The 27766-nt window shown below is 55.8% G+C and overlaps 1 protein-coding gene, 2 long non-coding RNA genes and 1 other non-coding gene across 4 annotated transcripts in view; 2 read left to right on the top strand and 2 right to left on the bottom strand.

Moving 5' to 3' along the window:
* Positions 1-17212, bottom strand: part of LOC130707484 (uncharacterized) — a 53841-nt gene extending 36629 nt beyond the window's left edge. The window contains exon 1 of the long non-coding RNA XR_009007378.1: positions 16859-17212. This is a non-coding gene — a long non-coding RNA (uncharacterized LOC130707484). The remainder of the gene's footprint in view (positions 1-16858) is intronic.
* SKOR1 (SKI family transcriptional corepressor 1) lies at positions 4957-15945 on the top strand. The gene is made up of 9 exons (XM_057542055.1): positions 4957-5043; positions 7359-9555; positions 10627-10717; positions 11609-11716; positions 12234-12305; positions 13703-13777; positions 14021-14095; positions 14607-14672; positions 15178-15945. Exons 2-9 carry the CDS (start codon positions 7369-7371, stop codon positions 15270-15272), a joined length of 2769 nt encoding a protein of 922 aa, XP_057398038.1. The 5' UTR covers positions 4957-5043; positions 7359-7368; the 3' UTR covers positions 15273-15945.
* A 3555-nt stretch (positions 17213-20767) lies between the features above and the next one.
* LOC114238371 (U6 spliceosomal RNA) lies at positions 20768-20874 on the bottom strand. Its single transcript, XR_003623762.1, has one exon. It is a non-coding gene; the product is annotated as a U6 spliceosomal RNA (small nuclear RNA).
* Positions 20875-21180: 306 nt separating this feature from the next.
* The window catches only part of LOC103020637 (uncharacterized), a 46105-nt gene continuing 39519 nt past the window's right edge, over positions 21181-27766 (top strand). The window contains exons 1-2 of the long non-coding RNA XR_009007377.1: positions 21181-22419; positions 22604-22752. This is a non-coding gene — a long non-coding RNA (uncharacterized LOC103020637). The remainder of the gene's footprint in view (positions 22420-22603; positions 22753-27766) is intronic.

Below are 27766 nucleotides of genomic sequence, written 5' to 3'. Positions count from 1 at the left end.
ATCTGGTCACAGCCCTTCCACTCAAATGTTGTTCACTCATTCATTTAACAAACATGTTGAGCACCAACTGTGTGCTAGGCCTTGTTCTAAGCCCTGGGAATACAGCAGCAAACAAAACATTCCAGTGGGAGAGACAGAAAACACGCACAAACAAATCAGGAAATATTAACCAGTGAACAATCCAATGAAGAGAATAAGATAGCATCAGACAGACAGGAGTGAGGGGTCCGGGCAAGCAGACAGGCTTAGAGGAGGGTCAGTCTAGTGTCCAGGAGAGTCCTCTGGGGCTTCTGAAAGGCAGGCACTGAGGAGAGAAATGAAGGTAGCCTGCTCTGTGGGGCGGAAGCCTCTAAGGGCCACTGAATTTTCTTCCTGTGTGTTCCTTGGGTTGGTAGGAAATTTCTAAGTGCCCACAGAGTCTCCCCTGTGCTAAAGACCTTGGAAAGAGACTTAGGGCTAAGCTGGGACTGACAGCAGGTGAACCCTTGGGGGAGGGGAGGCAACTAGGACCCAAACTAGAGATTTTGGGGTGGGAGGAGTCCTGGCGCCAGCTGAGATACTCGCCCACCCTCTTTCACAAATACCTCTGTTCAGGCCTTGGGAATATCTATGTCTGGTTGGGGCAAATAAGTCTGTCCTGGGCTCCCTCCTCAGTCCCTCCCAGCCTAACTTGCATCCCCAAGTGCAGAGAGAGTCCCAGATTGGGCAGAGCCAGGCCCTGCAACCTTCAAACCATTCTCAAGTCCTCCAGGCTCTGCCCCTCCTCCAAGCTTAAGCGACCTACACTCAAGCAGTGTCCCTCAAGCTCCATCCCCCATCCCCTCAGGGCTCCAGAAGAAAGATGTTTATCTGCAGTGCCCTTGGGCCTCTGAGTCAACCCTTCACACTTCACTGCAAAGTGCCAGTGTGCCCATCCTACAGATGCACATATTGAGGCCAAGTCAAGATCCATGGTTACTCAAGTGGTCAGTAGAACTGGATCTAGGCTGAGATTTTTCTCCCTCCTTTTGATGTCCCCAGGGAGAAGTCCTTCGTTGACAGGAGCTCTGGCCTGGCCTCTGATCCCCAAGAGCCGGGTCTGGGAGGCAGGAACCTGGAGTGTATGGCCTCCAGCAAGCCCTGGCCCCTCCCTGGAGCTTCAGTCTTCCCGTCTGTACACAGAGCGAGGTGGGCACTTCTGAGCACCTTCGTGCGGGTTCTGTGGCCCCCGCCTCCCCCGCGACCTCACCTCTGCTCTCAGCTGCGGCCAGTAGGCCCCGCCCAGCCACCTTCATTTGCTCGGGCCGGGCCGCCGGCTGGGGCTAGGGTCTATCTGGTCGTCGGATTAATATCCAGATATTAAGTAAACAATAAATTAGCAAAACTACAAGAAAATTTTACAGCCCTTTGCATTTGGCAATCATTGAGTGTTAATTAGAAATTCATTACAATTAAAACCCTGCCTAAACAGGGCCTGCGCGCCTTAATTACATCTGATTTTTAATTCAGAATACGTGTTTACACAGTAAGCGCTACGTACCCCATGATTATCCCCAATCCTCTTTATACTGTACTAATTATGTAAATTAAACCTAATTAACTGACGAAAACTGCCGTTAATTCAACTGGTAAAAGATATGTGCTTGAGGAGGAGGCGCGGCCGCCCAGCCCCAGCCCAAGCGGGAGCCGGAATGGGCGTGGGACGCCCGGCTGTGTGCACGCGACGCTGGGGGCTCAGAGGCAGCACGGACCCGGGGCTGGTCGGGTGCACGCCAGGCGCGTCCCTGATCCAGAGTCTGGCCCTCCGACCCTGGTGCACACGGCAGTGGATAAAAGATTCAGCGCCAATGGGGGTCAGGAAGGCCAAGGGCACCGACTCCCGCGGGTTCCCCAGGCTCTGAACAGGGCCGCACGACTCAGAGCCTTGTCTGAGCAAGAGGGGTGCCACCCTCCCCTGTCTGAGCCTGAGTTCAAGTCCCAGCGCTGCCCCGCACAGGCTGCCTGCATCTGAGCAAGTGACCTGGCTTTGCTAGGCCTGTTTCCTCCTCACGGAGTGTTTTGAGGGCGATCCTAAAAGCTCCTCATGAGCTGCGCAGCGCTTGTCTTCCTTCACTAAACGAGGCCCTCCAGGCAGCGTGCAACGCACGACATTTGGGGTCTGGGAGATCAGCCTGCACCCCTTATTGACCGAGGAACCCGGGTGAGTTGGCTTCCACTCCCTGACCCTCGGTTTCCTGCCTGTAAAATGGGAATAAATGACCTCTACCTATTTCCAGGGCTGTTGTGAGAAAGGGCTGTCTGCAAACTGTAAAATGCTCTTTACGGTGATACTAACCAACTGGACGCTACTCCAGAGCAGAGCCCAGCTCCGACCCCAAGACCCGCTCCCCGGAGATCACTACCCCTCAGGTGAGCGGTGCAGCCTCCTCAGCCTCTCTCCAAGCTCCTTTAAGTCTTTCTCCAGTCCAGACCCGGGTGAGAGAGCAGGGTGGGTCTGCGAAGCCGGACCGGGTGCAGGCAGCTGTCCGCAGTTTGGTTCTGAACGGAGACGCAGGGGTGAACCTGCACCCCCCTGGCGTTGCAACCCGCAAAGAGAACTTTTGTCTGAGAAGTCCCCGGGGCCCCGCGGCCCGGCTGCCGGGAGTTCTCTAGAGGCCGGCTCCAGAGGCGTTGCTGGCCCTCGCAGTACAATAGAGGCAGGGTAGGCAGGCCCTGCTCAGGGGAATCCTCCCCATCTTTTTCCCACTCCCAAGCCCCACCACCCCGGGGGCGTCCTGGCTCCGAGACCGTTGTCACCACCACGCCGAATTCCGAGATGCCTTTTAAAAAATCATTAGGAGACTAAGAATAATTACCGAACGGGATTGTAATTATGGGGTGGGGAGGCCGGCCGAGGGAGGGGGGATGAGCAGGTGGATGCTGGGGGCGGCTCTCGGACCGGGACGGAAAATAGGTTCCTGTTTTCCTTGGAGGGAAGTGGGGCGGGAGGGAGGTAGAGATCGGCAGAGTTAGAACGGGATAGAGGCAGAGCCTGGGAAAGACGCGCCAGTGGAGGGGCAAGAGTCAGAGAGGGAAAAGGGGCTGAGCAGGCTCTGGGAGGAAAGAAAGAAAGACAAGGAAATCCAGGAGAGAAAGACGGGAACTCTGGAAGGTGAAAGAGCAAGAACCCCTCTAGAAGATACCCCGCAGCAGAGACTAAGCCCTCAAACTTGGGCGGGAGGGTAGTTTCGTGGCCTCGGAAAACGCGTTAGCCAAGGGGAGAAGGGGGTGGCAAACGAGTCCTAGGGCCTGGCCGCCCCCTCTCTCCGAGGGTAGGCCTGGGCGATCCGCTCCCACCCCCAAAGGCATGTCCCAGGGTCCCTGCGACCCCGCAGAGAAGAGAGAAACAGAGGAGAGAAGTGGAGGAGAAGGGCGAGACGAACCCTAGAGGAGCCGGAGTGCCGGAGGGGAGAGGGCCTGTAACCCAGAGCGAGAGGGAAAACGAGGGGGCGGGGGCGAGGGCGACCCGGCGCCGCTGGCCGCGGAAGATTTATGGCGCCGCCCGGGTTCCAAGGACGGGCTGCTCTCGTCGCTGCTGCCCGCGTCGGTAGCCGCCACGGCCGCTGCGCCCCCTGCCCTGGCGGCCCGCCGCGCCCCGGGCCATGCCTGCCATTATTAACTTCTGTTTGATTAGGGTAATTGTTCAAACTTGGGCCGGACAGTATGATTAATTACAGTTTAATTAACGTGTCCATTAAGGACACTTAATGCCACGGAGGGGTGGGGGGCGAGGGGGCGTACGGGTGCGGGCACAGAGGGAGGGAGTGCGACTGATAACTCAAATAAGGAAAGACGGAGATTGAGAGAGAGGGAGAAGATGAGACCCACTGGGATAGTGGGGGAAAAGGATGGTGAAGACAGAAGCCGACAGAGAAAAGAGAAGGGTGGAGAGAAATGGAGCTCTGGGAAGAGAGAAGATGCCAGGGAGTGTCTGCAGCATCAGGGGCTAGAACCCCACCACGGGGAAACTGATTTCACAGGAGAGCTAGGGAGTAGCCTAGTGGTCAACTAGTAGTTGACCCCAGGTGTCTCCCAGTGATGACTTGGCTCCAGCCCTGGGCTGGTTGGTGTTGGTGGGGGGAGAGTCAAGGCCTAGGACCTCCAAACCCAGTTCGCGAGTCCACAGCTCAGTGAGAGGTCGCCCCTCTCCAGGCTGGAGCTGTCCTGACACCTCGCATCCAAGTCTGAAGCCGTGGGGGAATTGGTTCTGCCCCTTTCCAGCTGCCATCCCCTGGTACCCCACACCCTGATCTCTGCCCCGGCTCCCCACGCTACTGGCTTCCCAAGGCCACTGCCTTGGCCCGAAAGTGCAGTACCCATCCCCTCTCCCTTTCCTTCTGAATCTTCCGTAGCCCCATTACCTGGCCTTGGTCTCGGTCCTGGCCCCTTAGCTGGGAGCGCTGAGGCCTCCCCACTTTGTTCTTGGGGGCAAACTTTGTGGCCCCGGGCCCTACCTCCCTCCCGGTCCCCTTAATGAGTTTGGGCCGCAGGTGCCGGGCGCAGGGAGCAGGTGTGTGGCCGCTTACCTGGGGCGCCCAGGCCCGGGGGCTGTGGGGAGGCGGAGGGCGCGGCGCGTGGCCCGCGGGCTAGAGGACCCCGGGAGGGCGCGAGTGACTGCGCGGGCGGTGGGTGTGGCGCCCCGGCTCGCAGATGTCAGGCGCGCCCGCCCCGCGCTGGCCTCACCACTCGGGCTGTCACCGCGCCTTGGCCGCCGCCGCGCCATGCGCTCCAGGCTTCGGCCTCCACTCCGGGCTCGTCCGGGGCATCAGGGGCAAAGGCACAGGGCACAAGTCTCCCCGCCCGGGACCCTGGAGCCCCGCACCTGCTGAGAGACGGCGCCGCGCGGGAGGGGCCAGCGGGACCGCGAGTGTGAGCGCGGGGAGCCCGGGAGCGCGGCTGTGCGCGCGCGCGGGGAGGGGCCGCGCCGTCACCCGGAGAGCCCGGCGGATCCCGGACTCCCGCCCGCCGCTCCGCCCGCCGCGCACCTCCGTTCACCGCTCGCCCGGCTCCAGCCGCCGCCGCACGGTGAGTACCCGCGCCCGGTCGCCGGCTGCCCCCGCGCCCTGTCTCTACAGCTTTTTTCGTTTAGTTCTTCCGATTTGGGTTCTTGTGGTTGTTTTTATTATTATACCTAAAGACTCCATCGCCTCACTCTGTGCTGCCTGCCTCCCGCTTCGTCGCCCTCTCCAAGCTCACCTCTCAAGCCCCACCAGCCGGCGAGGACTCCCTGAGCCGCCCTGGCCGCTGCTCCTTGTCGTTGCGCACAGCCCTTTGCCCGGGCTTTCCACTCTGGCTTTCGAAATTCGGTTCCTTTCCTAGGGTCCCCCTTCTCCTGGCTCCGGGGTCCGGAGCCCCCTCCCCCATTAGGGAAAACCCCGGGGGGACTCCAGACCGTCAGCCTGGGGAGGACGCGCTCGGCTCAGGACGCTCCCTTCACTGCATGCGGGCAAGGCACACTTGCCGATTTCGGGAAACCGAGAAGACATCATTTCCCAGAACCGTGGAGCCCTCGCCACCTCCCTAGCCTGAGAACCCTTAAAAGGGGGGTGCGGGGCTTTTCTTGCTGACCCCTCAACCGAGGAGTTAGGACAGTGCTTTTGCCTCCTAAAATGTTGCAAGGGACTTCAACGCAAAAGGAGGGTCTGCTAGTTTCAATTCGATCCACGGAGATAAAGATGAAACAGATAACAGATAAATAGCTTGATACTTGAAGAAGGTATGAAGACAGATGGGAGAAAGAGGAGCTAGCGAGGAGAGACAGACAGCTCAGGAACAGATAAGATCGACAGATGCGGGGTACCTAGACAAACAGAGAGGGAGGGAGAGAGACAGACCGACAGAAGATCCCAGTCTCCTTGATGAAGCTTTTGAGCTCGGATGCCCTGTCCTGCTAGAGCTTCCCCCTTTGAAAATGGATTTGCCTTTTCTGCCGAGTTTAGGGGAGGGGCCCTCGGGGTTGGGCTGCCTGGGCCGCAGGAGCCCCTGCAGCCATGGGCCGGGTGGGATCCTTCGGTGTCTGAGGACACGTGGCTGGGCTCAGCCACCTAGGGGGCCCCAGGCATCAAGCCCCGGGTCCTTCCCGCTGCTGATGTCCGCAGACGCGGCTGCCTCCCTGCCTCGGCCAGAGAGCAAAGCTCGGGACCAGCAGTAACTTTTGACCTGGAGCCTTGTGGTGGCTTCAGAGACCGGCCAGAATCCTTCTCAGCCCATATGAGTCAGGACAGCCCGTCATGAAGGATACTCAACAACAACAACAAAAAAAGACGCCCCCAAAAGAGGAAGCTCAGAACCTGGGGAGACTGCATTTGGCCTGAGTGGGAAAGGCATATCTGAAGGAGGAAAACTTAGGGAGTGGATGCCTAGAAGCAAAAGAGAAGTGGCTTCTGAGAAACTTCCTTGAGAACCTCTCCGTCCCACATGCTGACCCGGAGGGAAACCAGCTTTGGTCTGGAACGCAGCTAAAAATGCAGAAAATGTGGTTAGGAATTGCTTGACCCTGATCCCACCGATGGCTGGAAAGAAAACGGTTTATATTTCCAGCCGGAATCTTTCTGCTCAACGAACGCGAGGCTCCGGGCGTGAGAGGAAAAGCTCGTGTTTGTGGAAAGCAGTGCTGTTATCCCGGGGAGCCGGCTTGGCGCGGAGCTGGGTGCAGTGGGGGCAACCCTGGGGCTGGGCACTCACGGCGTGCTTTGGAAAGAGTCGGGTTCAGCACCACGAACAGCGGTCGCCTCTGTCTCTCCCCGCCTCCCTCACGGCCTCTAGGCCCTCCTCCTTCTCCTTGCCACCTCCCCCCCGCCCCGCCCCGCCCCCTGCTGTCTGGAGATGGGCAGTGACCGCCCCTCCCCCCTCCCTATTCCTCCCTGCGCTGCCCCCGCCCGCGTGCATGCGCGACTGAGCAGAGGGGCGGCCTGTCCCCGACGTCAGGGCTTCAGGACCCGGACGGGTAGGGCAGCCTGCGAGGGTGGCCGAAGACGCACGGATCTGGGCGCCAGGAAGCCTGGGTTCGGCAATGGCTTTGCTGTGTGGCCTTGGGCAAGTCACTCTCCGTCTCTGGGCCCCACTTCCTCCCCTGTCCGAAAAGAGGATCAGGTTCCTAGCTACCGGGGCATTCCTGAGGTCTCAATTACCCCTACTCCTCCTCCAAACCCCGGGGGCTTTTGTTCCAGAGCCAGCACGCGTCTGAATAACAAAAGGCGCCCGTCCAGGGGGCGAATGAGCTTGGACTCCCCATTGCCAAGTTTCCCCTCGCGCCCGACTCGGCGCGCCCTGCTGGGCGGGCCCAAGCGGCGTTGGCGCTGAAAATGGCTCATCGGCTCTCTGCTTTCTCTGTTTCGCAGGAGCGGCGGCATGGAGGCTCTCACCACTCAGCTGGGGCCGGGGCGCGAGGGCAACTCCTCGCCCAACTCCAAGCAGGAGCTGCAGCCCTACTCGGGCTCCAGCGCTCTCAAACCCAACCAGGTGGGCGAGACGTCGCTGTACGGGGTGCCTATCGTGTCTCTGGTCATCGACGGCCAGGAGCGCCTATGCCTGGCGCAGATCTCCAACACCCTCCTCAAGAATTACAGCTACAATGAGATCCACAACCGCCGCGTGGCCCTGGGCATCACGTGCGTGCAGTGCACACCGGTGCAGCTGGAGATTCTGCGTCGGGCCGGGGCCATGCCCATCTCGTCGCGCCGCTGCGGCATGATCACCAAGCGCGAGGCCGAACGCCTTTGCAAGTCGTTCCTGGGCGAGCACAAGCCACCCAAGCTGCCCGAGAACTTCGCCTTCGATGTGGTGCACGAGTGCGCCTGGGGCTCGCGTGGCAGCTTCATCCCCGCGCGTTACAACAGCTCGCGTGCCAAGTGTATCAAGTGCGGTTACTGCAGCATGTACTTCTCACCTAACAAGTTCATCTTCCACTCGCACCGCACACCCGACGCCAAGTACACGCAGCCCGACGCAGCCAACTTTAACTCGTGGCGCCGACACCTCAAACTCAGTGACAAGTCGGCCACGGACGAACTGAGCCACGCTTGGGAGGACGTCAAGGCCATGTTCAATGGTGGCACTCGCAAGCGGACCTTCTCGCTGCAAGGAGGCGGCGGCGCTAATGGCGGGTCGGGTGGGCAGGGGAAGGGTGGTGCTGGTGGCGGCGGCGGGGGTGGCCCGGGGTGCGGCGCGGAGATGGCCCCAGGCCCGCCGCCCCACAAAAGCCTGCGCTGTGGCGAAGAAGAGGCCGCCGGGCCTCCCGGGCCGCCTCCTCCTCACGCGCAGCGGGGACTTGGTCTGGCGGCGGGAGCTGGCGGCCCCGCGGGCCCTGGAGGGCCTGGTGGCGGCGCCGGCGTACGCAGCTACCCGGTGATCCCAGTGCCCAGCAAGGGCTTTGGCCTCTTGCAGAAGCTCCCCCCGCCGCTTTTCCCTCATCCCTACAGTTTCCCCACGGCCTTCGGCCTCTGCCCCAAAAAGGACGACCCCGTGCTAGGCGCGGGCGAACCCAAGGGCGGCCCAGGCACCGGCAGCGGCGGGGGCGCGGGCACTGGCGCAGGCGCGGGCGGCCCAGGAACCGGCCACTTGCCCCCCGGGGCGGGGGCTGGCCCGGGCGGCGGCGCCATGTTCTGGGGTCACCAGCCCCCTGGAGCAGCCAAGGACGCAGCGGCCGTGGCTGCGGCGGCTGCCGCAGCCACTGTGTACCCGACGTTTCCCATGTTCTGGCCGGCGGCAGGCAGCCTCCCAGTGCCGCCCTATCCAGCCGCGCAAAGCCAAGCCAAAGCCGTGGCGGCAGCTGTAGCGGCGGCAGCGGCGGCGGCGGCGGCGGCTGCCGGTGGCGGCGGCCCCGAGCCCCTGGACGGTGCCGAGCCGACCAAGGAGGGCGGCCTGGTCGCAGAGGAGCGCTGCCCCAGCGCGCTGTCCCGCGGGCCGCTGGACGAGGAGGGCGCGGACGAGGCGCTGCCGCCCCCGCTGGCCCCGCTGCCCCCCCCGCCCGCACGCAAAGGCTCCTATGTGTCGGCCTTCCGGCCTGTGGTCAAGGACGCCGAGAGCATCGCCAAGCTCTATGGTAGCGCCCGCGACGCGTACGGCGGCGGGCCAGCCCGTGGGCCCGGGCCAGGCACAGGGTCAGGCGGCGGCTACGTGAGCCCGGACTTTCTCAGCGAGGGCAGCTCCAGCTACCAGTCCACCTCCCCCGACGTGGACACTGCGGACGAGCCCGAGGTGGACGTGGAGTCCAACCGCTTCCCCGACGACGAGGGAGCCCCGGACGAGGCCGACCCCGGCGCGCCCGGCGCGCCCATCACAGGAGACGGCCCTGATGGCGACCAGCAGGCAGGGCCCCTGTCTACCACCTCATCGGGCGCCGACGGCCCCACAGACTCTCCCGACGGCGGCAGCCCTCATCCCCGGCGCCCCCCGGGTCTATCCCCAGCCAGTCGGTCCGCATTTGGGGACCTGGCGGCCGACGACATGGTGCGGAGACCGGAGAGGAGCCCGCCAAGCGGCGGCTATGAGCTGCGAGAGTCTTGCGGACCGCTGGGGGGGCCCGCGCCGGCCAAGGTGAGCCCCGCGCCCGCCCCTATGGGGGCGCCTCTTTGCTTACCCCTCGGCAGCTCTGGGATGTGGGGCAGGCCCTGGCCGGGGTGGGGGACGGGAATTTTGTTCTGAGCGGGCGTTCCAGCAGTAGGCCCCGGCTGCTCTGGATAGGCCCAGCTTCGGGAGCTCTGTGGAGCTGGGCTCGCTGGGACCCCCGACTGAGGGTTTAGGAAGATCAGGGGGTGGGGGTGGGGGGCAGGCCTGAAAAATGCGTGTGCTGTGTTTTTGTTGATGGGAGTGGGGAGGAGACAGGCAGAGACTGGCAGTCACACAGAGACAGAAAGGTAGAAATAAAATGGGTTTGGAGGAAAGGGACCAAAATCCAGAGAAAAGCGCTCAACATGCCGGGCCGGTAGCACGCCCTCCCGGATGGGGATCTGAGCCCCGGGGAAGACAAGCCGGTAAACAGAGGAGAGGGATGCCTCTCCACCAAGCCGCAGTACCGGCTCCCCGGAATCCTCCTCCACACGAACTCGTAGTTTTCCGAGTCTCTTCGTATTCCTGCCCTAGGAACCGCAGCGTTCGTTGGCGGGAAGCTGTCGTCGAGAAGGTGTGCGGGGCGGGAGAGGGGCTCTCTGGTTGCCGGGGCCGGGGGTTCGGGTGGGGGGTGTGCACTTGAAAGTGGGTGCGCACACCTGTACATTTCCATTCGGTCCATTAAAACACGAATCATTAGCCGGATGCGAAAGGCGTCGTTTATACCGGGGACTGGGCGCGGGCGGGAGGGAAGACGCTGAGACAGGCGAAGAGGGTGGGGGCGGCTTTCATCTGCCCTTGGCTTAAGAGCCGCTTTGTGTTTCGGGTAATTTTCTCGAGGGCGCTAATAATTACCAGGAATCTACAACGGTGATGCGGCCTCCGAGGGCGCAAGGCTGCGGCGCGTGCGTCACGGTCGCCCGGGGCGCTCGGGTCCAGCGGGCGAGCGCACCTCCGTCACCCCCTCATGTTCCCCCCTAGCCGCGGCGCAGGGCTGGGCTGCTGCGAGCCGCCGCCAAACGCCCCCCCTAACCGCCTGTCATTTCTCGGCCGCCGCAGGTGTACGCGCCCGAGCGGGAGGAGCACGTGAAGAGCGCGGCGGCGGCGCTGGGGCCCGCGGCCTCCTACCTCTGCACCCCCGAGGCCCACGGTAACGCCCCCAGCCCCCCTGCCGAGGTCCCTGGCCAATGTGATGGGGGGACCGCGAGCAGAGGGCCGGGGCCAGAGGAGGCCTGCGAGGGAAGACGAGAAGAGGAAAGACAGAGGCAGAGAAAATGAGAGAAAGAGGGAGAGGGAAAGAAAAACAGTGAAAGAAAAAGGAAGCTAAGCGAGGACTCCCAACGACTTACATCCGCCCTCTCCACCGCATAGATAGATACCGCTCACGTACACCTCAGGCACTGGGTTAAACCTTTTACAAACCACGCCTGGCGTCCTTTTCAGATCCTCTCATTTATTCAGCAAGTGTTTTGGCCGAGAGGTCCCCTGTGGTCAGGACGGATCCGGGAGGGGGTGGGGACGCTTGGCCACCCCCTTGGGGACCCCTGAAGTGCCGTGGTAGCTGCAGCCCAACGCGGAGCACGTGCGCGCGGGACCCAGTGGCTCTCAGAGAATGGACTGAGGGCCTCGGAAATCCGGGCAGGCCAGGCCGGGGAAGATGTCTCCCCCGCTGCTGCCACCCCGAGGGTCGCCGCCTGGGCCGCGTTCTCGGCGCAGGTAGACCCGGCGGCCACGCGCGCTCGCGGTGCCCCAGTATCTGCACGCGATGTAGGTCGCTTGTCCCTGGTGGGCTCGGCTGCTCGTTTTGCTCTTTTCCAAGGGGCTGGGGAGGGGGCGTGGAGCCGGAGATGAGCAGATCGCGCGCGGGGGAGGGGGTGCCCGGCCCAAAGCCTGAGGGTGCGAGCCCAGGCGCACAGCCGGGAACCAGCGGCGGCCACGACGCTTTTAATTAGGGCTCGGGCGCCCCGACCGCGGCAGCTCTGGCCGTATCGGGGTCACGGTTTCTTTGCGTCTCCTTGAAACTCGGTTTATTGCCTTTAAGAGCCAGATAAGGAAGACAATCACTCGACTGCTGACGATTTGGAAACAAGGAAATCCTATCCAGACCAAAGGAGTATCTCCCAGCCAAGTCCCGCAAATACAGACAGAGGTGAGCCCTAGGACTTTCGCACTCCACCCCCACCCGGGAGCTGGGCTCCAGGTCGCCCAGGTTTCCACCTGCTCCAGCGGCAAGGCTAAGGGGCTGCCGTTCCTCTCTCTCGGCTGGCACATAAATATTTAAATAGTGTGGGCAAGGTTCAGGCCAGGTTTCCTGAGTTGCTTACCTCCTTGGTGGGTTTGGGGCTCTTCCGTGAGGGAAGGAGGCTTACTAGGATATGAGGAACACCATCACCCACATAAAACAGGTCAAAGGGCACTTCCTGCCCTAAGATAGCCTGTTTCCCTTGGGTCCACTCTCTTCCAGCGGGTCACTCTGTAAAATAAAGGCTGTACCCCTAAAATAATGACTTGAAAGGTGGGTAGTACTGGATGCCTGTAACTGTCTCCTCTAAAGGCAGAGCGTCTGAAATAGGTTTCCAACTTAGCACAGTTTCCAGGAAGCTCACCCCTCCCCTCCCAAGGACTCTCCCAGGACAAAACCCCTCTTACTTGCCCTTGTATCCCAGGCGAAGATGGGCTCACCCTAGATGTCACGGGAACTCAACTAGTGGAGAAAGATATCGAGAACCTGGCCAGAGGTGAGGTTAAATCTGTGAAATGGGGGTACACTGTGCTTGGGGGTGATGGGCCCTTCTTGTAAAGGGGTGTTATTCCTGCAGGAGTGAGTGTGAGAAGAAAAGGCTCTTGGGGAATCAGTCTTCATTGAGCCAAAGGGATAATTCCCTGGACACATTATCCTGGCACAGAGGTCGGGGTGGGGGGCGGGGAGTGGAAGGGTGAAGTGAGCAAGGGGAGGGAACCAGCCACCCCAGAGTTCCCAAGGCCGGGCCTGTCTGAATAGCCCGGTGAGAAAGAAAAATGAGTAATGATCCTCAGAACTTGATGCATGTGGACAATCAGACAGGGCAATCTGGGTCTCTCAACCTCATCTGAATAGCAACATTTTGAGGACGCATTTACTTTAGGAATGTCTCAGAGGTTTTTTTGTTTTTGTTTTGTTTTTTTTCCCTGGAATTAATGCATAACCGACTCCACCCCACCCTAAATAAGGTGAGGATGGACCTTGTTTGTGGAATGGGGTCCTGGGGTTGCTGCTCCACTGCAAAAGGAAGAGTGTGACTTGAGGCACAGAGAAAGGAGCTTCTCACCGACTTTGCCTCTCTGTCTCCCATTTTTGTGTTTTCTGAGCACCTGCTAGGGGAGGATTTCTCAGAGAGGCTCCCCATGTGGAGGACCAGATACCAATAGCTCCGTGGTCAGAGCAGCCCCCTGCCACTCCTCTGGAGCTGCTTTTGAGGGCACCAGTGGGGCCTTCCACACCCAATTGCCTCTCCCTGCCCCCACCCAGCCCAGGGTTGGGCTTGGAAATTGGTGTGGGGAGGGAGAGAAGCACTGGTGGTCGTCCACTCTTCCTAGTTACAGATTTTACAGGCTATGTGATTACCTTCAAAATCCTTGGTGCTTTATATGAGCATGTTCTTAGCATGAATTTGGGGTCTTGGGACCTCTTGAAATTGTAAACAAGCTGTTGTGAATATATGTATTTTTCCAGGGCAGAGGTCCAAGGCTTTGACCAGATTCTCTCTGGTCTGTATCATTGAAGGGAGGGGTTAAGTCTGTCAATTGAAGGGGTAAACCACGTCTTCCTAGGCCAACCTCTAAGCTTAGGCAGTTAGGGACAACTTAAAGCAGAAACCATGCTGGTTAGCGCCTGGGGCCAGGGCCTAGAAGTCCAACATGCAATCTACTATCCTGAATTTGATTCTCTTGGGCAGCCTAATCCCCTAACCCCATTTCTTGCCCAAATCCTTTGGATGCAGGTGGAAAAACTGAGTGTTGAGGGCCTCTACCATCCGGTCCCATCCTCCCCTACTCCCATCTCAGGGGAACCGGCCAGGGGAGGACCTGGGTACCTTATGGGCCCCCTGAGTCCCATCACCCTCTTCCTTTACCTCCCACTCTCGCCCCTTCACAGACGAATTGCAAAAACTGCTCCTGGAGCAAATGGAGCTCCGCAAGAAGCTGGAGAGAGAATTTCAGAGTCTCAAAGGTACCCCATCCAGACCCGCCCCACCTCATCACCAGAGCCTTCTTCCCGCAAGCCCCGGGCTCAGCCCGGGACCCCAGTGCAAGCAGCTGCCGCTCCGCACGAGGCCGGGGCCACAGAACCCTCCTTTTCTGGGGTTTCCCACTAGGCCAAAGACGGAGGGGGTGGGGTGCGGCTGGGGAGGGGAGAAACGCGGCCGAGGGAGGGGGCTGTGCGTAACAGCTCCCGCTTAATCAATTTGCACAGATAATTTTCAGGATCAAATGAAGAGGGAATTGGCTTATCGAGAAGAAATGGTGCAACAGCTGCAAATTGTCAGAGGTAAGACGGGAGTCAGGTGAGCGCGTGCACGGGCCGTAACTGCCTCTAGTCTGGCAGGAGCCGCAATGTTGGCTCAGTCATTTGGATTTAAATTGAAGGTAATTTAACAATTATTTTTTTTATTTAATATCCTTTGTATACTCTGATTAGCCTCAGAATGGCAAGCGAGCCCAGCAAACGGCTTGCAGGAATCATTACATGGAGTGATTGAACTTCTTATCGCGGCAATTTCCATGGTTTCTAAATTAAAAATCGAGGCGTAAAATTACCTGGGAAGTAATGCCTAAGTTTGCTTTAATTTTGGTTAGATCCGTCTGCCTTTAAGCGCCATCCCAGGCCATTTCCTCCCTCTGCCAAGCTGCAGTTTGGAGCTTTGACGCCCCCTCCCTCGTCTCCGGGACTTGTTTCTGCCAGGGGCTGAGCGCTGAGAAGAGGGTGAGGGCCGGGCTGTGACCCCAGCGGGCCCTAAGGTGGTCTCATTTCCTCACTGGCTACTTCCTATGTCTTCCAGATACTCTGTGTAACGAACTTGACCAAGAGAGGAAGGCGCGCTATGCCATCCAGCAGAAATTAAAAGGTGCGGAAGCCGGGGAAAGAAGGAGGGGTGCCAGGCGCTGGCTGTGCAGGCGAATGAGTGAATGAATGAACGAACAAATGAATGAATGGCAGTGCTAGTGAGAGGGGAAGGCCAGGTCTACATAGATCAGTAGCTGAGAAGAGGGAAATGGGAATTGATTTTAATGGAGAAATGATGCTAGAACGGTGGGATAGGGAGGAAAAGCCCCTTGAGCTCTGAGCATTGGGAAATCTGCCACCGGGTCCAAATCTGGTTTGGGGCCGATCGACCTCCCTCTTACTGTGCCTCAGTTTCCTCTTCTGTAAAATGGGCCAATTGAACTAGAGCAGTGGTTCTGGATAACCAGGATCTCTCTACTACCCTCTCACCTTCTGATGCTCTCTCTTGAGAACCCCTGAGCCTGAAGGGGGTGGGTGAGACCCGGGCGGACAGGGGAGCGAGGGAGCCCGTGAACCGCGCAGGCCTGGCGAGGCGCCCAACATGGCCCAATCGACTGTCTCTCCAGAAGCCCACGACGCCCTGCACCACTTCTCCTGCAAGATGCTGACGCCCCGGCACTGCACTGGCAACTGCTCCTTCAAGCCCCCGCTGTTGCCCTAGGGCCGGCCCGGCCGCGCCCACGCGCCCTCAAGCCATGCTGCTCTCTTCTTGTAAATACCCGCGGCCGCGGCGGCCTAAGGCGAGATACAAGCCATTCGGACTGGACCTATGTAAATACAGCCTCCCGCCCGCCCGCTCTCCTCCCGGGCGCCTCGGCCTTGCCCGCCCCCCGCCCCCGGGCGCCCCCGCACAGGGCCCCGTCTCCGTTTCCAACTGTAAATACCACCTCGCCCCACGGTTGAACTCCTGGGCATCGGACCTCATGGGGTTAACTGGACCGAAGGGGGTAAGAAAGGGGAGGGGGCCTCTCCCTCCTGTACAGCCTCGGAACCCCAATTGTGAATACAATGTAGGAACTTCGCTGGCCCTGCGCTTCCCGTCCCGTCCACTTCTGAAACTCTTGTTCCCAATGACAAAGTGGCTATGTGCAATGGATATAAATGTACAGTGAGTCTCTCGGTTCAGTATTGGGTTCACTTTAACTTATTTATGCTGTAAGTTATTTGCTTCCTTCTCCTGGACCTACTTCCGGTCCCGTTTTGCATTCCCTCTTGGGTTTTGCTTTGTCTATTTTTTTGTTGTAACCTCTTGATATAACAGCACTTTAAAAAGGGCGACAACTGACTCACGAGAGGGAGACCACCTTGAGCCTGACTGGGGAGACCACCCTGTATCCGTGACTTTTGTTTTGTTTTTAATAAAAAAAAAAATCTGTTACTTCCCGGGGCTGTGGAGGTGGGAGGGCGGCGGGGGGAGGGGCGGGGGGAGACGGGCGCAACAGGTGGTGCGTGGGGACCACAGCGCGGGTTCTGGGGCGCCCGGGCTGAGACCCGCATTTGCTCAGGTGGGCAGCAGCGAGCATCCCGATCTCTCCACCAGTCCTTTAGGCACCCCCAGCTTGCCCCACAGGCCACCCCCGCCCCACGTTTAGGACCCTCCCTTGGGCCTCGGCGGAGAATGAGAACTACTGCAAGGTCTCTGACTCTTCCCTCCAGCGCTCGCAGGGGCCGAGAGTTTACTCGTGCCCATTTCCACGCCTGCCCTACCGGAGAAGCCACCTCCGGGGCGCTCAGAGGCCGAATCGGGCCCTGCCGGGAATCCCAGGTTCAACCAGCACTGCCAGGAGGCGCGGGTACTGTCCGCCAGGCCCTGGAGCTCTGGGGCGGGGCGGGGGCGAGGTAAGAGTGGTGGGCCTGGGCCCGGCAGGCCTGGAAAGGACGCGGGGGACTCGCAGCTTGTGCGCAGATGCGCTCCCGCCTGCCTCGCCGCTAGCTGAACGGAGGGAGCCCTGGCGGTTTTTGAAGTTCCGTCCATTTTAGTCCCAGCGGGTTTGCGGATGTCGAGGAGCCCAAGGAGGAAGGTGAGATATGCCTCCCGCTGGAATCCGGGGGGGACGGCCGCGGTTGCCGAGGCCTTACCTCTCCACGGGCCTCCCCCTTCGGCCTCAGTTTCCACAGGGCACCCGCTGCTTGGGCTACAGATAAATGAAGGAAACAGCAGCGCGCTTTTTGGAGGGGGAGGAGAGTGTGGGAAAGCGCACGGTCCCGGGAATCATTTGGTCCTGGTATCAAATTTCCCCTCCTTACCTGACTAGCAGAGGTGCCGTGTCTTGCCCTTAAGTCTTCCTAGGCCTTTCTCTCGGCCTCTAAAATAATATTCAGGCCTTCGTCCCCGGCGGCTCGTGGACGCGCTCTGGGAGGAAGCAAGCGCAGGGCATCGCTCCGCAGCCTGGACCCGCGCGCCCCGACGACCCTGCCCTCCGACACCCCAGGACTCTCACTGAGCGTCCCCGGGCGGCCCGGCAGAGACCCTGGAGGCGGGCGTTCTGTGCCCAGCCGCCGGGCGAGCAGCAGGGGCCCGGGAGCCCTCGGCTGCGCCGGTGGGGAAGTTTCGTGGCAGGTCGTCAGGAGGGCCCGGGGCGGAGCTGGCGAGCAGGGGCGCGCTCTGGGCCTCCGGGAAGGGGCACAGGCGGGGAGACCCGCCGCGCGATCGAGGCAGGAAGCCAGGCCCCGGAGCACCCTGCGCTGGGGCTCCGAGCCCTCGTGTCCCAGGTTATTCCGAGGGCTAGACCCAGAGGGGACTGAGAGAATGGCCGGGTAAACTGTGAGGTGTCGCTGACGGATGAACTCGCCTCGGGACACGCGATCTCCCTCCAGGGACCCTCCAGGGAGCGGGAACTTTTCCTATGGGTGGAACCAACCAGATCAGTCCTTCACTTTACCAAAGGTGAAACTGAGGTCCAGAGACAGACATGCGTCCCTAGGGAGTGCCAGGGGCGAGCGGAGCTGGCACCTGGCGGGGAGCGCGGGTTGGGAGAGCAAACGCGCCTTTGCCTCCTGGGCGGAACCGCTTCTTAGGAACCGGCACTTTCTCTGTAAAATGGGATCAACAGTTACTACCCAGGCAGGAAGTTACTGCGTCGCTGCGGCCCACACAGAGGAACCTGGCAAACATTCCTTTTCACCTTTCCTTTTCTAATTCCACAAAGTGGGGAAAAGAGCCGTAGGCAGTTGGGGCCAGGCGGAAAGGGCGCCCCACCTGGACCGGAATCTCTTTGGATTGGAGGTGTAGGCGGATGCGACCCAGAAAGCTCTGGCAAAAACCCTCCTGGGCTCCGATTCCCTTCAGAAGTGGTTTGTTCCCCTCAAATGTTAATAACCAAACGATTGGTATGGATGTAATTATCAATAATTATACGAATTATTGCTGATTGCGGGGCTCGTAGCTACTTTAATTAGTTTACCAGATTCTAATTAAGTTAAATGAAACATTAATAGGGAAAATATGCTTTGAAAAAAACCCAGGATTTTTAAGGTCTTTTCCTCGCCACAACGTTGCCACCTTGCGACACATTTTAGGCATTACAGCCAGCGTCCGAAGACCCCAGACTAGGGAGCCTTGTCTTAGGGAGAAAAAGTGGGGCTTGGGGAATGGGGAGCCGGCTGTTCTTTCGTGGTGTTTGTTCCTCACCTCGGCTCCCGGTGGTACTCAAGGAGGTCGGGCTCTAGAGTCCGAGGTCTGGGGGTGAAGAACGAGGTAAACATGCCTCTTCAACCTCCCACTCCTTTTTCAGCGGAGGAAGGCTTTGGGGAGGCTCGTTGGGGCAGGTGATGTCTATCTTCACCTGTCCCAGCAAATCCAGGGTGATAAACTGAGCGAAGCTGGAGGAGCAGATGGAAACAGCGCCAAGCTGCTTGCTTTTTCACTCCCCTGGGAGAAACCAGTAGGTCGATCCCCACCTTCGTTTCCTCTGCAATTCAGCGTAACATGTCGGCAAGAGACACCTGGAAGATCTCTGGATTCCAGGGAGTAACCTCTGTGTTCCTGTGGCACTTGGTTAATGAAGCTAATAGAGTGCTCACCTCCCTGAGTTATCCTTGGTGTTTCCATTTCTCATAGGCTGTAAGTGCCTCGGCAATGGGGGCCACATCTTGCCCTTCCTTGTAACCTCCAACACAGTGCCCAATGCATCGCAGGTACTCAACAGATGTCTAGACGAATAGGTTCCAACTTTGTTGTTCATCTGGGTGCTGGAAATTTCTGAGGGAAGGAATCTCTAGGTGCTTCTGGGCAGCAGCTACCGGGAAGCAGTTTAGCTCATTTGCATAGTTAATTAAACACAGGCTTACTGCTCAGAATATCCTTCATCAATAAGATTAGTCTTGGGGGGGGCAGGTGTCAGGTGAGGGATTGTCAACCTAGAACAGGAAAGCTTTCTTCCTCTTGCCACTGCATCCCGAAGAGGGTGCTCCTTCACTCCCTCTAATTTTGCAAGGTCACTGGGCACACACATTCCCAGCTACCCTGATCTAAAGTCTAGCCTTGATCCTTTACAAAAATGTGACTCCTGTCCTTGAATTTAGACCACCAACAAAAGCAGAACTGGACCTGCATATTCTTTGCATTAATTCTAAACAGCCTCATGTCCCACTCTATGCCCCCACAGGGAGCATAGTGTTTGGTTAAGAGCACAGACTCTACAGCCAGATTTCCTGTGTCTCAATCCCTTCTCTGACACTGACTAGTTGTGTGACATTGGTTGGGCAAGTTGTCGAATCTCTCTGTGCCTCAGCTTCCTCATCTATAACATGAGGGGGAAAAGGATACCTACTTCATAAAACTGTGCAGAGCCGTGAAAGTCAGCTAGGTCTTTGGCTTTTACAGCACTAGGAATTGCTTGTGTCTTTTGTAGTTTTTGCTCTGAGACCAGGGTTATGCCAAGAAGAGGGATGAAGGATGACGAGTTTCTTTAGAAGGAGAGAGAGCCAAACCACCATTGGTCATTTCCTTGTTGGGCATCCCAGAAAGTGACCTTTAAAACTACTCACCCAATTACCCAGGTGGCCTCCAAGGAACCAGACATCTTTGGGGGGAGAAAAGAAAGCCAAAGATTGTCCTCTAACTCCATGAACTGGAGGCCGTGAGCCGAGGAGGCGCAATGAGAGGTCCCACGGATCCCTATTCTTGGCTGTTACCTGGAAAGGATCATTTCACCTCCACTGAAGAGAACAGAAATGGATCCTTGATGGTACGCTGCTCGGCAGCTCCGAGCACCCGGCGGGAGAGGGCCCGCCGCTGCCCTGGGGAGGCCCTGGGGCTCCAAGACTGTCCTTGTGCCTTGACTGAGCAGAGCACAGAGCCTGGGAGCGGTGCGGCCGCTGGAGACAGACCAACCCGGCTCGCAGCGGCTGCGGAGACCGCCAGGCGGACTACGCGCGTGCTCGGGCACCAGCAAAGCATATGCACCAACATTTTTCTCCTGGAAAGAAATTGGTACCTCAAAAAACACTGACAAGCACATCACAGGAAATCTGAACTTTGTTGGCCTTTTTTCCCTTCTCATCTTACTCCTTAGGACTGCTTTTTGCAATTGAATTACCTGGGGGCAGGACCTGGGTCTTTTCAGGGTCTGTGCCTCTAGAGGTCTTATCAGGCCTTGTTTCAGCTACTTACACGATCATGCCCAGGTGGCTTTACCTCTCAGTGTCTCCTGTGAAATGGTGGCAGTAATACCCACAAGGCAGGGCTGTCAGGAATATTAAAATGAGATACTGGTGAAGGCCCTGGCCCATAGATGTTCAATAAGATGTGCATTATTATTACTTTATTTATTTTTTTTAAGATTCAGAGGCAGCATGAGGAGTCAGTCTTGTTCCAAGTTCCTGGTATGGTACAACTTATGTTTATGGTAGCACTAAGGTCCTGTTGTGTTTTGGACGTGAAACGGATCAACTTTGGCAAGGCCATTTCCTTAAGTGTAAGGTACAGTAGAACTCTGGATAATGCAGAGGGAAGCAGAAGCAAGATTTGAAAGGTTGAAGACTGGGGCCCGAGAGCCAGATGTGAAAAGCACAGCAAAGCGATAAATCTGACTGCCCACACTTTTACTCCATCTCCAGGGACTACAGTTTCCTTTGTGGCAAACAAAAAGTAGAACCTGTATGTGAAAGTGTTTGCATCAACGTGCAAACTGTGCACCTGGTAAACTCAGGGACAAAAATATGGAACGCTTCACGAATTTGCGTGTCATCCTTGCGCAGGGGCCATGCTAATCTTCTCTGTATCGTTCCAATTTTAGTATATGTGCTGCCGAAGCGAGCACAACTGTACTCTCTTCTCCGACGTTTATAAAGCTAAGAATATAAAAACTTTTACGGTTATGGTGACTACACTGTAGCCCTCTTTTAAAAATTTCACAATATACGAGACGTTTTGACCTTTCGTATCACACATACTCTCATGTCTTTGTGATTACGGCCAAGTTAAATAGTCTCCATAACCGTCTTACATTCTGTATGCAAATGAAGGGACCATGGGAAATTGGCCCTCGGCCCGCCCGACCTGTGCGCGCCTAGCGGACGGCGCCGGGAGACACGCTCGGTCACGTGGTGCGCGGTGCTAGCGCGCCTCTTCCGCGCCGGCCGGGCTGAGTGCGCAAGGGTCGGCCTCGGGTCTTCCCGGCGCGGCGGAGGGGAATGTGGCAGCGCTGTGGTCCGCCAACTAGGCGTGACGGCGTGTGCGGGGCGAGAATGCTTTTTTGGGACGAGGGCCCGTGGTGCCAGTGAGGTCCCCACAGGAGTGCGGTCCGGGACCCCGAAACGCTTGCGAACCGATGGTCGGGCTGAGACCCGTGACCCCCGCGAGGGCTGGAGCAGCCGACCGTGAACCGGAAGGGGCGGGGCTGGGGCGGCCGTGGGCACCAGCTCCGGAGCGACAGTGACTTGCCGCTGCTTCCCCCGGGACTCTCAGGACCATCGCCACTTGAAGCCAAGGGGAAGAGGGAGGATGTCCTCTGTGGGGGCCAGGCTTTGCATAGAGTGACTCGGGAGTGGTGGCGGTCTGGGAAAGGTCACCACCCTTTGATCCAGTCCTGGGGCAGGCACTTAACCTGGTCAGTGCCCTCCCCCGCCAGTTTGCAGGTTAGAAAACTGAGTCTCTATTTGGTTAAACTATCAAGGCCAAAATTATCCTGCCAGTGGTGAAAGAAGTTGGGATTTGGATGCAAGTCTGGTTTCAAAGACTGATCTTTTCCTCTTCACAATGGAACTCGAGAGAGAAAAGATTTGGGACCAGGAGCGTAGTCTGCCCTTTTCCTCTTAAGCAATACTCCCAAGGTCTTATCAGCTCAAACTTTCATTCCTGCTTTCATTTCTTCAACAGCTGTAGAGCACCTATGACGTGAGCGCTGGGGCAGCAGGGGTCATGGAGCTTCCATTCCAGCAAGGCGGGAGAGCATTCCCAGTGCTGAGACAGAGTAGAAAGAACATGCGGTATAGAGCATGGCTGGGTAATGAAGCCCACTTCAGTGGGTAGACAGGAGGGAGGGGACAGTTGAGTTGTCACTTGATGATAGGGATGCAGCCCTGAGAGGACAGGACAGAGAGTTTCAGGCAGAGGAAGACCTTGGAGTCACGTGAGTCAGCTTCACCCATCTGGGCCAGTCCTTCCGGGGAGGGGACGCTGTGGAGGTAGTTGGTGCTCCAGGCTGAGGTCTGGCTCCATACTGTGAACCCATCTCAGCTCCAGACAGGGAGCACCTGGCCTGGCCTTTGGGGACTTTGGAGCTCCTCCCCTCACCTGTCTTCAGTGAAATGGAAATCAGGTGCAGGCAGCCCAACTTCTCATCTGACTTCTCTTTAAATAAGCGGTAAGCAAACACAAACCTCAGAATGCTAATATGGCCTTTATTGAGTGAAAAGAGCTAATTTGAGCAATGATGTTTCCCTCAGATTTACAAAAGGGAATTGCAAATAACCAAAAAGCGTATTAGCGTTGATGGGAGATGATGCTAATCTTCAATTAGCACCCACGTTTTTTTTTCATTTGTTTAGGAGAGCCTTTTCGACACAGTCGATGCGCACACGTCATGGTGACAGGTACATCTTGTGGGTTCATAACTGCCTTACTGCGGAAACCAGCAGGAGATGGACCAGGTTGTTTGCTGTTTCTGGCTACTTGAGCTTGTGTTATTTTGAACCAGGTGGGTTTTTGTTCTGTTTGTTTTTTCTTATTGAGCAGTTGTGGTATAGAGGTGAGAGATCTGAATTTTAGTTCCCATTCCTCCCTGCACCTGTGTTTGTGACCTTGACCAACTCCCTGGACCTCTCTGGTCCTGTTTTATCTTCTGCCAAGTGAGGAAAGTGCCCTACTGACGATCTTTAACATTTCTGTCAGCTTTGACTGGCTATGATTTTTGTAACTGGGTAAATGAAGAACTTTTTCAAGACTATAATTAGCAAGATGTTAAAATTCAACACTGTTTTTGTTTTCTGCTTTAGAAGAGTACAGCATGGTGGTCATCCTTGGGGCATAGAGGATCCCAGGAACAGTCCACAGGGGCTGTTGTGGACCTAGGGTCTAGGACCTGCTGAACCATACACCGCCTTCTCCTGAGCCCTGAAGGCCCAGCAAGAAGGAGGAGTGGGGGTGGGGGCATGAGACGGCTCCGTTTCCTTTTTAGCTACTACGGGGACTGTTTTAGCTACAATGGAATTTTTTTCACAGGTCTTTTTTTTTTTTTCCTCCTTTACTGAGCTACTATGGGCACTGTTTTCAGTCGTTTGGGTTTGAGTTACCAGAGGCCCTGGTTAAAATTGCAGTTACGGACTTCCCTGGTAATGTAGTGGTTAAGAATCTGCCTGCCAATGCAGGGGACACGGTTCAAGCCCTGGTCCGGGAAGATCCCACATGCCGCGGAGCAACTAAGCCCGTGCGCCACAACTACTGAGCCTGCGCTCTAGAGCCTGTGCTCCGCAGCAAGAGAAGCCACCGCAATGAGAAGCCTGCGCACCACAGAGAAGAGTAGCCCCCACTCGCCGTAACTAGAGAAAGCCCGCGCGCAGCAACGAAGACCCAGTGCAGCCAAAAATAAAAATTAAAAAAAAATTGCAGTTACCTTGCTGGGAAGGGACACCACATAGACTAACTCCTGTTCACTCAGCTTAGCATGAGTCCCTGCCCTTTAAGATCAACACAGGATCTTATGATGTACTGTTTCATTTTAATGTCTCTGAGAGATAAGCACAAGGGAGTTTATTATTCCTGATTTGTTGATGGGGAAAACCTAAGGCTAGAGAGGTAAAGTGACGCAGCTAGTCAGTGACACTGGAATTTGCTCTCGGATCTCTCTGACTCCAAGTGCTAACTTTGTACCCAGAAGGAATATGGGAATACAGTTTGAAGGGTTCTAGGAAGCTCTCTCTCAAATCTCTCTTTGCTGCCTTAAATTCATATTTTGAGTTGTTGCTATCTTAAGGCTTCACTGTGATTTTCATACACACTGATAGAGTGTTCAAAAAGAATTGCCAAGTCCAAGTACAGAGCTGACCAGCTTCTCTGCGGCTCTGTCAGTTTCTCTATGTGGGGTTACATGGTTGGAGAAGTGTGATACCCCTTCCAAATCCTCGCTGCACCGGAGTCCAGACATTACTCACCCCCCAGGTTACTCTGACAGCAGCTGTGGAGCAGGGGAAAAACTGCAATGGCTTTGAGCCAAGAAGAGTCATGTGATGTCCCGGGAATGAGCCTCAGTTTCCTCACCTCTAAAATGGAAGTAAGGATTTCCCTGCTTGCTCTACAGGGTCGTGAGGCCCAATGAGAAATCCCACTGTAAAGTGCTGTACAGCAAAAGATAGGAATATTGTCTGGTCAGACACCCATCTGAGCCCCAGGCAGTTAAGTGCTTCCCTTACCTGGTGAGTGAGGCATTTGTGCATCAGGAACAGACCTACAAAATATGAGCACCAAGATGAACCATCACATTGTATTAATATTTTCACACCACTTAACTCTCATTAAAATGTACTTTGCTGAATTTAATATGTGATTTCAAATGACACAACATATTAAGTGCTTAATATACTAGAAATTATGAAACTATTATAGTTGATGCCATATGAAATAATTAGACTGAATTAAACTTCAGCAGCCAAGGGAAGGAAAGACTTCAACTTATAACATCTTAAAGTAGCTTAATCCACCATTGTCATCCCCAAAATAAACATCCAGAAGTTAGAATCTTTAAGTAAAAATGGAAACTTAATCTGTACTTACACCCAGCTCTTCTAGGATTTGGTGATGCGGAGTGCTGTTGCCTTTGGGAGCTGAGGGGCCCTGGAACCCACCCCGGGGCTGTCAGGGTTACAGCTTCAGCAGCCTCTTGCCCTGGGGCCTGGGTGGAGGGTGACTTGCATGGCTGGAGTTGGGAGTAAGGCCTTCTACTGAAGTGACAGATTGGTCTTTTTTTTTTTAAATTTTTGGCTGCGTTGGTTTGGGTCTTTGTTGCTGCGTGCGGGCTTTTCTCTAGTTGCAGTGAGCAGGGGCTACTCTTCGTTGTGCTGCGCGGGCTTTTCATTGCGGTGGTTCCTCTTGTTGCGGAGCACGGGCTCTAGGCACGCTGGCTTCAGTAGTTGTGGCACATGGGCTCAGTAGTTGTGGCTCACGGGCTCTAGAGCGCAGGCTCAGTAGTTGTGGCACACGGGCCCAGCTGCTCCACGGCATGTGGGATCTTCCCGGACCAGGGCTCGAACCCGTGTCCCCTGCATTGGCAGGTGGACTCGCAACCACTGCGCCACCAGGGAAGCCCTGACAGATTGGTCTTTGACCCCACTTAGCCCGTTGACAGATTCAAAATAAAAACAAACCCACTTTATTTAACATTTATTGAGTGCTTCCTTTATGCCAGCATTTTGTATGTGTTTTCTCATTTAATCCTCACAATACACCCATGTGATAAGCCCCCATTTTCAGATGAGGGAACTGAGGCTCAGAAAAAGTGAACCATATAAGGCCTTAAAGTCGGAATCCGCAGTGTTCTCTCCTACGTCCCACGCAGCCTCCTCCTTATTGTGTAGGGCTGTGTGTGTGTGGGTGTGTACACCACTCCCCATTTTAATAATGGTTCCATGACCAAACACATTAACCTGCTGTCTGACAGTGACCCATATCTTTATCACGTTCCAGTCACGGAGCAAGACTTGAGAGCCTCACTTTGAACAGGATGCAGCCTGGCTGACTTGCACAGGAAGTTCTCTGTGAATGCTAGCTGCTAATTCCATTCAAAAGGAATGAATTCACTGCCTCCTGAGTATCCTGACATTTACCTACATGTAGCTGTCATAAACAAGACAACTTCTTAGGGAGTAAGGAATACTTCCTATCATAGGGAGTACCTAATTTGATAGCTATTTAAGACACTGTATCTCAGTTACTCATATCAGTATGAAATACTTATCCAGTGGGCTATTTGAAAAATATAAATTTGAGTGTGGATATTTAAATATGTTAGAATTTACTGATGAGAAAAATGATTTTAATGGAAGCAGGAAAACTTAGCTCCAGCAAACAGATGTTTATAATTAACTGAAAACATGTGTTTTCCCTAAGTATCAGGATTAGGTTGTGCCTCATATAATAGAAAACCAAATAACAGTGACTTTAAGAGGACAGAGGCTAATTTCTCTCTTGCATGACACAAATTGTCTTTCAAAGTCTGGTCTGATGGCTCCACTTTGTCACAGAGCCAGGCAAGATCTTTTATCCTTTAAGGCAACAACTCATGGTCCAAGATGGCTGCAGGAGCTCCAAGTTCCAGGTGTCAAGAAGGCAGCAAAGGCAAAGGGTGCATGTTACTTCCCTGAATAAAATCTGTAAATAAGAAAGAGGAAGAGAATGGCAATGAATGGGCAGATAGCAGTCCTTGACATAACGACCTGGCAATCAGGTGGCAGTCAGTAATTGTTACTCTTAGCTGGTGCTTTTCCTTTCTGCAGAGCATCAAGAAGGGGAAGGAAAGTAATAGTCACTAACAGCATACAGAGTTCCAGGGATCACGCTGGACGTTGCACATGATCTCCTTCAATTATCACGTCCTGTGTGGGTGGCATAGCAGCAGGTCAGGCAGGAGGAGATGTTGTGACTTGGGGTGAGACTCTATCCACATTTGGAGGTAGAAAGTTGAAGGGGGAGAGTTGGAATGTTTGCAGAGGAAGCCCAGGGGCTTCTGGGAAGAAAGAGATTAAACCTCTAACACTTGTTTTCTGAGATAAAAGTTATCAAAAAATTTCAGGGTGAATCAGATTGTACTGACCAAGGTCAAGTGGCAGGAAAGTTAATACTATGCCCTTAAAATAAACGATAATAAAATAAAATTGCCATGAGCGCAGAAAGTGAAGAGATTCAAAAATTAAAAAGATAATAGAAAAACTGGCGAAAGACTTGAACAGGCACTTCACAGAATGGCAGCTAGAGATGGCCAGTGTGAAAATGTACTTAACCCCATCAGTCATCAGGGAAATGCAAAATAAACTACCCCACAATTAACCCTGGCAGGTCTGATGATACCAAGTGCTGGTGAGGAGTAGAGCAATGAGATGTGAGGCTGTATGGCTGGGCTAAGAAGAAACTGGTGCAGCCACTTTGGAAAATTGTCCACATACCTTCTAAAATTGAGGATAAACTTACCCTATGAGTCAGTTGATCCATTTCTAGTTGTAAACCCTAAAGAAACTCATGCACACTTGCACCAAGTTACAGGTAAAAGAATATTCAAAGCATCATTATTTGTAATGGCCCCCAAACTGGAAACAACTCAAGTACCCATCAACAGCAGAATGGATAAATACATTGTGGTGTATTCATGCAATAGATGACCACGCAGTGAAGAAAATGAGTGAACCACAGTTACATCCAGTGTTGGGCTCAACTGTAGCTCCCCTACCCTACCAAATTCAAATGTTGAAGCCCTAACCCCTATACTTCAGAGTGTGACCATATTTAATTACATATGTAATTAATTAAAATGAGGTCATATGGGTGGGCCCTCATCCAATATAGCTGATGTCCTTATAGGAAGAGGAAATTTGGACACAGACATGTACAGAGGGAAGATAATATGAAGACTCAGGGAAAGACAGCCATCTATCAACAAGCCAAGGAGACCTGAAGCAGAGCCCTCAGGTCTGCTCAGAACGAACCTCATAGCCCTCAGAACGAAC

Source organism: Balaenoptera acutorostrata, chromosome 3 (assembly GCF_949987535.1).
Source record: "Balaenoptera acutorostrata chromosome 3, mBalAcu1.1, whole genome shotgun sequence".
NCBI classification, from domain to species: Eukaryota; Metazoa; Chordata; class Mammalia; order Artiodactyla; family Balaenopteridae; genus Balaenoptera; species Balaenoptera acutorostrata.
The sequence above is the reverse complement of the archived record's forward strand: the minus strand, read 5'-3'. Positions and strand labels throughout refer to the sequence as shown.

Coding starts and splice junctions, on each gene's coding strand:
- SKOR1 (XM_057542055.1), top strand. CDS start 7,369: ATGGAGGCTCTCACCACTCAGCTGGGGCCGGGGCGCGAGGGCAACTCC. Junction 10,718..11,608: donor CTGCACCCCCGAGGCCCACG/GTAACGCCCCCA, acceptor ATTGCCTTTAAG/AGCCAGATAAGGAAGACAAT. Junction 14,673..15,177: donor CATCCAGCAGAAATTAAAAG/GTGCGGAAGCCG, acceptor CTGTCTCTCCAG/AAGCCCACGACGCCCTGCAC.